This window comes from Astyanax mexicanus, chromosome 11 (assembly GCF_023375975.1).
Source record: "Astyanax mexicanus isolate ESR-SI-001 chromosome 11, AstMex3_surface, whole genome shotgun sequence".
In the NCBI taxonomy this organism is placed as follows: Eukaryota; Metazoa; Chordata; class Actinopteri; order Characiformes; family Acestrorhamphidae; genus Astyanax; species Astyanax mexicanus.
In genome coordinates, this window is record NC_064418.1 from 49,390,030 (window position 1) to 49,401,400 (window position 11,371).

At 37.2% G+C, this 11,371-nt stretch overlaps 1 protein-coding gene across 1 annotated transcript; it reads right to left on the reverse strand.

Annotated features, from left to right (window-relative positions):
- Window positions 1-264: 264 nt before the first annotated feature.
- On the reverse strand, window positions 265-11,330 carry LOC111197344 (guanylate-binding protein 1-like). Its single transcript, XM_022686692.2, has 11 exons — window positions 11,161-11,330; window positions 10,466-10,652; window positions 9,658-9,785; window positions 9,142-9,251; window positions 7,846-8,039; window positions 6,327-6,569; window positions 4,400-4,677; window positions 3,835-4,047; window positions 3,037-3,139; window positions 2,265-2,458; window positions 265-1,432 (listed from the first exon to the last, which is right to left on the reverse strand). Exons 1-11 carry the CDS (start codon window positions 11,170-11,172, stop codon window positions 1,214-1,216), a joined length of 1,881 nt encoding a protein of 626 aa, XP_022542413.2. The 5' UTR covers window positions 11,173-11,330; the 3' UTR covers window positions 265-1,213.
- Window positions 11,331-11,371: the final 41 nt, after the last annotated feature.

Sequence of the window (11,371 nt, forward strand, 5' to 3'; positions counted from 1 at the left end):
AAAACAGTTTAATGTGCAGGTGTACACATTCAACTCGGAGAGACCTACTGTATTCCACAAAAAACAAGAAAAATCGGATTTTCGCGGAAGGTGACCTTTAAACTTTTTGTTGTGTGACTTATCTTTTCTTAAGTTCTTTAATGCGCTCAATCACTTAACTGCAGTGCTACAATACTAAAAAGTAACTGTAGAATAGACAGTGTAACAAACACATGAACTTTGGTCCAGACTTTCTGGTGTGAGAATTCACATTTATTGTTAAAATTGCAAAATATGAAATAAACACAATGAAAATGTGTATTAAGCTCCACATTATAACATCAGTCAAAGCCATTACTGAACAGAACATGTTCTAAATCTTTCTTTATCCTTTTTTATTTTATAACTGAGAATCAGTGCAGCTGCAGTTTCAGTGATAATGAAAAACAGCAAACTAGAACAACAAAATCAACCTCTCCTTTATTAATATTACTTTCTTTAATGAACTTAACTTTTATTTAATTATATTTGACCAAGATTGAGGCACAATCCCGCTGTGCTTTCATGGCTTCAGTTCCAGGCAGCTAAAAAGCAGGAAGAAAAACTGGACAAAATTCATAATGAATAAATGAGGTGCACAGGATTATATTGAGGCACATTAAGTGAAGGGTGTCGCCATGTTTCCCTTCTAATGGGGAAGCTGGGGGAAGCGCATAAGTAAACAAAACTGTAATTCTTAAAACAACTTGTCAAACAAGTGCTGGATATTAATCCACACAGATTTGGGTGAGTAAAGTGCTTCTAGTTATTTACAGTAAGCTTAGATTTCCAATATTTTGATTAAGGGTGAGTTTTCAGTACATTTTCTCTGCCCAAACACAACAGATTACATATTTACTTATCTTCTGGACATTAAATTTTTAATTTAATTCAATTTTGTTATTTAAATTCCATGTTCAGCAGTTTCTAACACTTTAAAGTGAAATAAAAGGCAGAAATAATGGTTGAGTAATCACCAAATAAAATGCTTTCTTTCAGAGATCAGAGAACATAGAAAAATACACTATACGAACAAGATTATTATTATAGAATCAATAATATTTAAAAAGTTGATCCCGCTTTTGTTGGAATAACTGTCTCTGCTGTCCAGATCACCACCTCCCCTCATCCCCAACTCATCCTGAAGTATCAGATGGAGCTCCATCATTGCAGAGAACTTCAGGTTGCTGGTTCCTCACAGAAATTTAGAAAGTAATGTGGCACCAATACCAACGACTTTAGAGGCGATTCCAGGTATGAAGAGGCATGCCGTGCCAAAGGTTTCCACCACCTTACTGAAGGTAGACTGCTTTGACCTGCTCTTGTTCTCCATCTCCTCTTTTAGACCTTTAATCTCCTTCTTCATCTGTTCAGCTTTCTCATCAAAGCCCTCCTGGATCAGAGCCTCCTGCTCCTGAAACACACAGACAGTCAGTGGTGCACCTGTGTTTTCTGATGCCAAGATAGCAATACTCCAGACATTTACCTGAACATAAAACATGTTGCCCACTGTAGCGATAATATCATGATACTGCGATACTGCGATACTTGAAATATAGTGATTAGTTTCTCAGGGGGACGTCTGTGTAAAATATTACACACTTCTACTCAGTGATAAAACTCAAACTGCATACGAACTGCAATTGAAAAAACAGGAGGACCAGTGAGTTTTCAGGCTTTTTTTTCTCGGTCACATGACATCAGTAGCGTTCAGTAGCTCCTCCATTTCCACTCGCTGTTGTTGTTTGTGGCCGTGGCACGCCCAAAGTGTAATTACGGTGCGCGGCAGTGGACAAATAGCTATTTTATTAAACGAAGAGACGGAGACGAAACTCAGAGATGTGCTCCCGGACAGGACTACAATTACCGGAGGAGCACGGAGTTCAGAGAAAATCAGTAGATAATTCAGCCTGTAATTTTCTCAGAGGACGTCTGCAACATCAGAGCATTTACAACATCAAAGGGATTAAAAACATTTAATAATAAATTTGAAATAATAAAGAATAAAAATAGTAAAAAATAATACATAAAAGAAGTACTCATTTTAAATCAGAATTTAATATAAATTAAATATATATGTAAAACAGAAAATTCTAAAGAACCATACAAACAGATTGACACTTAAAAAAATAAAATAAATCAATAAAATATTATATTATAGCGCCACCATCTGGAGTAATGAAACTGCAACTTTAATAAGTCTAATTAAGGGGCGGGGCTTAGGGAGTTTACTATATAAATAATACCTTTAGTTTGGCTTCTAGCACTCGTTTATTATCCTCCTGTGCTCTTTCTCTCTCCCTCTCCATTCTCTCCAGCAGACGAGTCACGTTTTCCTCGTAGGTTCTCTCCTGGTCACTGAGCGCCTGCTCCTGCAGCCGGATCTGTTCTTCTAGAACCTTCTGCATTTGTTCACCAGCCTCTCTCTTCAGCTGTATCACTGAAAGAGAAAGAATCACATATGCATATACAAAGGTGAGAAAAGTGCAGTACTTGCATTCATCAGAAGTAAAATTGTAAAGTAAAGTAAAATACTTCTTCAACTCCAACTTTTTACTCTTTAGGTAAAAGTGTTTTTTTTTTAAGTACTGGGTTCAAAATTACATTTAAAGTATAAAAGTAAAAGTAATGTAAGGAGAAAAAATAAAGTCATTAAGAACAAAAGGTAGCTTAGGCCACGCCCACAGAGTCCTACAGTGCACTACCCACAGGTCTACCGCAGGTGTGATGGATCACAGTATAAACCAATAGGGAGTCAGAATGGTATATGTTTATACTTCTCTACATCCAATCACAATCAGATTCACTCTATCTGGATGGAGAGATTTATCTGGATAGGGGTTTTATTGAACGATGAGAAGCCGGAATGAAAACCAGCTGAAATGAAACAGGAGTAACGAGGATATTTGTATATTTTTTTAATTTAAGGAGTAGAAAGTTCAGATAATTGTGCAAAAATGTTTCAACATTTCTACTTAAGTAAAGTAATGAAGTAAGGGAAGGAGGGGGGAAATTTACCTTCTTGCTCCCTATCTGCTTCAGTGAGACCCAGATCCGCTGCTAGAATCATATTCCCATACTCTTCCTTTTTCTTCAGATACTCAGTCAACACTTCTTCACACTGTGATAATATAACATATAACACACACACAGTTCCAGTTGTCCAAGTCTTTTAGCAGTGATAAAAAGTCAAAGGTCAATCTTCTTCTCATTAATTAATTTTAATATACGGCACCATCATTTTCTGCATTGTAGAGTAATACTAAACTCATCCAGACTATGAAGAAAAAAACAAGTGTTAAACTAACCAGAATATGTTTTATATCATTATACATTCTTCTAAGTAGCTCCGCTTGTTTAGATGATCAGTTTTGAACATCTCTGCTGGATTTTCTCAGTCAGTTTTATGAGGTAGAGTCACCTGGAATTCAGGCTTTCAGTTAACAGCTGTGCTGAATTCATCAAGAGTTAATTACTTGAATTTCTTGTCTCTTAATAAAGTGTTTGAGAGCATCAGTTAAAGTAAAGTAGTGAAGAGGTAGAGTTACAGGTATACAGTGAATAGTGAATATTTGAGTAATGTTCTAATCCAGATTATGAGAAGCAAAAACTTCTCAAAAATCCTCAAGTGCAGTCACTGCAAAGACCATCAAAAACGTTATGATAATGAAACTGGCACTCATCAGGACCGCCCCAGGAAAGGAAAGGAAGAGCGAGAGTTTCCTCTGTTGTACAGGATAAGTTCATCAGAGTTACCAGCCTCAGAAACCACAAGTTAAAATAAATAAAAACATTTAATGAGAAGGTGTATTGTACAGTGTGTTGTGTGTGTGTGATCTCTCTGTACTCCGCAGTGAGGCGCCGGAGTGTGTCCCGATACTTCTTGTATCCTCCTTTCTTAATGAAGGAGTTATCTCTCAGACCTTCCTCCAGAGGAGCAAACACCCTGTTCAGCTCCTCACGACACACTTCCAAACACACAACCTGGTTCTGATAACACAGATCCTCATACTTAGCCTGGATTTTACCCTGAGAGAGAGAGAGAGAGAGAGAGAGAGAGAGAAACAGACAGAGAGAGAGAGCAGAGACATTTACAATTCAATTTATCATCCCTTCTTTATTCCAGCACCTTACGTTGATTTTATCTCCCCTCAAACATACAAGTATATACTAGTATTTTCATTGACACCACTAATATACATATAATTGCATTTTACAATTCTTACATTCATTTTTTTATTTACATTTAAATATCCTCTTTAAAAATTTATGTCTAAAGAAAAAAAAATGTGATTAATTGCAGTTAATCACAGAATTTTGTTGTGATTAATCAGATTAAATATTTTTAAATCTATTGACACCACTAGTATTTATAAATTACCATGAGCTTCAGCTGTGCTTCCTGCTTGGTGTCGTTGAAGGACATGCTGATGAAGAATTTGACCGCCTTTTGCTCTGTTTCTCTGTGGATGCGGGAAAGCTCGGCCGGGTCCATTGGTAACCGGATAGACTTCAGAACCTCCTTCATATAGACCTCCTGGGTCTGTTCCACCGCCTTCTCATTCTGAATCTGGGCCAGGGTCTCCACTGCGTTCTCCAGACACGGAACATCACCCCTACGAATGGCCTCCACGTAGACCTCAGCAAGACCACCCAGAACTGCAGAAGACATTATTCAGTCAGTGGCATCAAGACTCACATATTATTATTCATATTTAGACATTATGAGAACATTTCAGAAGACTTACAGGGGTTGGACAATGAAACACCTGTCGTCATTTTAGTGTGGGATTTTAGGTTTCATAGCTAAATTGGAGCAGCCTGGTGTTCAATCTTCATTAATTGCACATTATTGCACCAGTAAGAGCAGAGTGTGAAGGTTCAATTAGCAGGGTAAGAGCACAGTTCTGCTCTAAATATTGCAATACACACAACATTATCGTTGACAAACCAAAGTTCAAAAGAGGACAAATTGATGGTGCACGTCTTGCCGGAGCATCTGTGACCAAGACAGCAAGTCTTTGTGATGCATCAAGAGCCACGGTATCCAGGGTAATGTCAGCATACCACCAAGAAGCACCAACCACATCCAACAGGATTAACTGTGGATGCTGTAAGAGGAAGCTGTCTGAAAGGGATGTTCGGGTGATAACCCGGATTGTATCCAAAAAACATAAAACCACGGCTGATCAAATCACGCAGAATTCAATGTGCACCTCAACTCTCCTGTTTCCACCAGAACTGTCCGTCACCACAATCAATTATTGTGCTCTAAAACCAGGTGTTTCAGTTTCATTCTCCAAACCCTGTGTATATCACAATACCACATAATACATTTCTTCATTTTGGTTGATAAAATATAAATCCGATATTGATATTAACAGTAATAAACCACTTAAGGTGTACCCAGTCACATGGTGATATGTGTTGGCAAATAAAATCATTACATCATGACTTTTAAAGACATGCACAGTATTTATTGCAATATTTTAACATGCGCAAAATGCATCAAAAGAAAAATTCTTAAAAACTGCTATTTAGATACTTTTTCATGTGTAGTAATGTGGTTTTATTGAATTTTTTTTTGCACATTTTGGATTTAATATTCTCGATATGCTTAGTAAAGCATATTGTCAATAAGATAAAAAAAATCAAGATATGATAAAATATCTTCATAATTCCATAATTTCCACTTGTTTTACGTACTTACACTTCTTGCAGATATACAGCTCCAGAAAAAATAAGAGATTTCAGTTTCTTCGATTTTACTGTTTATAGGTTTATGTTCGTGTAAAATGAACACTGGTTTTATTCTATAAACTACAGACAACATTTCTCCCAAATTCTGAAAAATTGTCAAAATAATGAAAAAGATTCAGTGCTTCCAGATTTCTAATAATGCAAAGAAAACAAGTTCATATTAATTTAGAAATTAATATTTGGTGGAATAATCCTGATTTTGAACTTTAACACATCTTGGCATAATGCTCTCCTCCACCTGTCTTACACACTGCTTTTGGGTGACCTTATCTCACCCAGACTTATCTCTCCTGCTGAAAACATTCAACAAGTTCTGCTTTGTTTGATGGCCATCTACTGTATCTGCCTCTTGATTACATTCCAGAGATTTTCAATGTGGTTCAGGCCTGGAGATTGACTGTCAACTTATTCGAGTGTCAGAGATCAACCACAGGACGGCATTGCGTGACCTACAATAAGAATGGCAAATGGCAAACAGGCTCCTAGAGGCAGGCCCAGTGTGTCCCAGTACTTTATCTCTTGATGCAAAGTAAGTAGTAGTTACTGACCGCTGCCGATGACGGTGCGCCCTCCTGGGACAGTTTTGGGTTTGGCGCTGCTGTGGACGTGTTTACAAAACTCTTTGGACTGCTGGAGAAATAGTGGGTCAAGCTTCTCCTCAGGCAGTTTCTCCATGTTCTTCAGGTCAGGGACATCAGCCGGCCGTGGGAAAACAAAACACCGCCGCTCAGCGAAAAAGTGGCGCAAAAAACGCCTGGGCAGGTTGAAGTTTTCAACATAAGCAGTATTACCTACAAATAATAAAAACGTGACAAAATGCAAGATGTATTTTTATTTTCATAATTACAGGAGGGCATTCATTTACATTAAAAGTGTCCTTCTGCTAAAAAAATCCACTTTTTCTTTTCCTGTTCTTTGTGAAATACAGCAGGTCTCTCTAATGCCAAGCTCAGACTACACGACATTTTTGTCACTCACAATGTTCACTATGTCAGATTAAGCAGTTGTCTTCGTTTTGTGTCGTTCTCGGGGGACTGGCAACACTACACGTAAGTGTCGCTCACGTCAAACTACTGATCTTTAACTGTGTCACTACACGGACCTTTGTCGCCCATGACAATAAAATTCGGATCCGACGCACGCAATGTGTCAGTGCCGACAAAATTGTGTCAAAATCGGGCTAAAATCGTGTAGTCTGATCCGAGCATTATTTGTTTATGATGCTGCACATGATGAAACTCTTACTCAGCCTCCATTGTCTGCAGCAGCTATTAAAAGAAAATATTAATAAAAACATATTCAGAGGCGATCAGGAAAAGCACAGTGTCTACATCAACCTGTGAATTAGTATTCATGAACAGCATGGCAGTTAATTCCTGTGTTATTTGTGCGAATAACACATCAGTGTTATTTATATGCTTTACCCAGTAATTCTGAGCTAAGGAACAAATGGTTAGAATTTGTCTATGGAGGAACACCACCAGCCAAGTACAATAGCGATAGGTAGGTGTTTAGATGTTTAGAACAGTTCTGTTTACTCTAATTAAAAGTAAAAATCGGGGTGAATTTTTATTTTCTGGACCTGGACTCCTCACTTCTGTGTGTAACTACAGATTTACATAGGATCTCCAGTGGATTTGGTGTTTTACAGAGACTCTAAGACTCAGAAGGTCAGTAGCTCAACTCTATTCACTTAGCAGGGAATTATTACACATGTTGTAAAGTAACATATAACATTGCAAAGACTGTTATTTAGAGTAAAAATGTCTTTATTTTAAAAAGTTTTTTAACTGTTGTCTGCCTCGCTGTCTCCTCGTGTCGGAGTGCTGTTAGCCAATCAGAGGCAATATGTTTGCATGTATGAATATTCATGAAGAAGAGCCGAAATCCTATCTTTTATCCCCACCCACTCCTCCACCAGACTAAAGCAGCGTTATTCTGGATCACCGGAGCACCTTTTTCATAAAATCATCTCAAATGGCTTCATTTATACTAGAGACCACAACTAGACATTCATATAGCGTGAGATTCTAAGTGTTTACACTTGATCTAAATGCAATTTCTTACCTTTTTTAAGTTTTAAAGCACCTTCCAGGTATTCGTCAGCTGTGATGGTCTGGTCTCCTCTTTTCAGCTCAAGTGTGAAATCCCTCACAGCCCAGATAAAAGAGGGGAAAATGCGCATGAACTCAGCGGAGTCGTCATAATCATCATTCATATGTGCCTTTACCTTAATTTTCTCAGTCAGTTTCGTCACATAGCTGCAGAGGGCGCTGTTCAGGGGATTAACTGCATCTCTGTGTATTTGTGTAAAAACAGCTGATCATTCCAGTGATTTATCAGTCTACTCATGCTTTAGTAAAGCTCAGTAACACTGAGATTAATACATAACTGATCAGTACAGTGATTTATCAGTCTACTCATGCTTTAGTAAAGCTCAGTAACACTGAGATTAATAAATAACTGATCAGTACAGTGATTTATCAGTCTACTCATGCTTTAGTAGAGCTCAGTAACACTGAGATTAGTACATAACTGATCAGAACAGTGATTTATCAGTCTACTCATGCTTTAGTAAAGCTCAGTAACACTGAGATTAATAAATAACTGATCAGTACAGTGATTTATCAGTCTACTCATGCTTTAGTAGAGCTCAGTAACACTGAGATTAGTACATAACTGATCAGAACAGTGATTTATTAGTAGCGTTTAATAACACTGAGATTAATAAATAAGTTGATCAGAACAGTGATTTATCAGTCTACTCATGCTTTAGTAGAGTTCAATAACACAGATTAGTACATAACTGATCAGAACAGTGATTTATCAGTCTACTCATGCTTTAGTAGAGCTCAGTAACACTGAGATTAGTACATAATTGATCAGAACAGTGATTTATTAGTAGCGTTTAATAACACTGAGATTAATAAATAAATTGATCAGAACAGTGATTTATCAGTCTACTCATGCTTTAGTAGAGTTCAATAACACAGAGATTAGTACATAACTGATCAGAACAGTGATTTATCAGTCTACTCATGCTTTAGTAGCATTTAATAACACTGAGATTAATACATAACTGATCAGTACAGTGATTTATCAGTCTACTCATGCTTTAGTATCGTTTAATAACACTGAGATTAATACATAACTGATCAGTACAGTGATTTATCAGTCTACTCATGCTTTAGTAGAGTTCAATAACACCGAGATTAGTACATAACTGATCAGAACAGTGATTTATCAGTCTACTCATGCTTTAGTAGCGTTTTATAACACTGAGATTAATACATAACTGATCAGTACAGTGATTAATCAGTCTAAGTACATGATAAAACCTTGTAAGTCATTGATGAAGGATACTGTAGCTTCTCCAGTGCCATGTTGTCTATGACTCCTAGGCTGTTATAGACCAGAGTGCTACTAAGCAGAACCGCCAGACAGAAGATCCAGGTGTCATGCTTTTCATTACCCTGAAAATAACCATCAGAAGCTTATTTAGATCTACGAATCACCAACTTTCATCAGTTATCAAAATATATTTTGTAAGGTGAGGCACCAGGACTCAAACTCATTATCACATGTTCTTATAGTGCCTATAAATACATTTTAATCCATTTGGTAAATCAATTAGGTGTCACAGGTCACTAAAACTAACCAACAGACCTTTCACAGTGTGTTTTATATTCAATGGAAACACACAGTTTATTTTTATATGGTAAACTTAAGACAAAATCAAGCAAATTATAGTTAATATATGTATTTACTGTGGAATGGCTAATTTGTAGATATTTCACAGAAGTTACTGTCAGTGCCGCTTATATCAATATGTGACAAACCTAATTGAAATTAAATTAAAATGTTCAGAAAATAATAAACCTTGTGCACGTCCCCCAGTCCCTCAGTGTCCAGCAGCACCAGAGTGTGATCTGGTTTATTGGGGTGTGGAACACACCACATCCAGATACCCTTAGTCTCAGACTCGATAGTACTGCCCAGAGCAAAACCTAAAAAAATCGAAGAAAAGCAAACAGACAAATATTAGATTACAGCCTAAAAAATATTTTAAACATTAAAAGAGATGTCTCAGATTTATCAGTCTACTCATGCTTTAGTAGAGTTCAGGAACACTGAGATGAATAAATAACTGATCATTCCGCTGATTTATCAGTCTCCTCATGCTTTAGTAGAGCTCAGTAACACTGAGATTAATAAATAACTGATCAGTACAGTGATTTATCAGTCTACTCATGCTTTAGTAGAGTTCAGTAACATTAAGATTAATAATTAATAACTGATCATCAGTACAGTGATTTATCAGTCTACTCATGCTTTAGTAGAGATCAGTAACACTGAGATTAATAAATAATTGATCAGCACAGTGATTTATCAGTCTACTCATGCTTTAGTAGAGATCAGTAACACTGAGATTAATAAATAAATAACTGATCAGTACAGTGATTTATCAGTCTACTCATGCTTTAGTAGAGTTCAGTAACACTGAGATTAATAAATACCTGATCAGCACAGTGATTTATCAGTCTACTCATGCTTTAGTAGAGTTCAGTAACACTGAGATTAATAAATAACTGATCATCAGTACAGTGATTTATCAGTCTACTCATGCTTTAGCAGAGTTCAGTACAACAGACTACATACTATACTACATTCTCAGGTGTGCTGTTACCTTCCTGCTTTCCTGCCAGGCGGTTCATAAGGTAAGACTTCCCAGTGCGGTAGAGTCCCACCACAGACACCACCACCACTGGATTAGATATACCATCCAGAATCTCTTTAGCTTTTTTCTGAACACACAGTTTTCCCTCAGAGTCGCTGCTGATCAGACACTCCGGCTTCTCCATGGCCCCGGCCATCTGATACAGATACATAAACCAGGTGAAATTCAACACAGCAGTGAAACCGGCATAAAAAAGCAGCATAAAGTTATCCAAAAGCAGTGTGTAAGACTGGTGGAGGAGAACATGATGCCAAGATGCATGAAAAAAATGTCCTTAAAAACAGGTTTATTCCACCAAATATTGATTTCTGAACTCTTAAAACTTTATGAATATGAACTTGTTTTGTTTGCATTATTTGAGGTCTGAAAGCTCTGCATCTTTTTTGTTATTTCAGCCATTTCTCATTTTCTGCAAATAAATGATCTAAATTACAATATTTTTATTTGGAATTTGGGAGAAATGTTGTCTGTAGTTTATAGAATAAAACAGCAATGTTCATTTTACTCAAACATAAACCTATAAATAGCAAAATCAGAGAAACTGATTCAGAAACTGAAGTGATCTCTTCATGTTTTACAGAGCCGTATGTTTGTTTACAGCTGAGTGTGTGTTTGTGCTCCTCTTTACCCAAACATAGACCTACCTTACTCTCCATCCTCAGGACTGGCCAGTGTGTAGCAGGTGTAGCAGTGATGGCGGTTCAGGTGAGTTCTCGTGCTCCAGATCCTCGGGTTGTGTTTATAAAGTGAAGGAACGCCAGAGTTAAAGAGACGAAGCTGGGTTTATCTCCACATCCTGCAGACTGACTGCACAAGCTGCTGCTGCTGATGATTGGCTGAAAGTAAAAGTGAAAG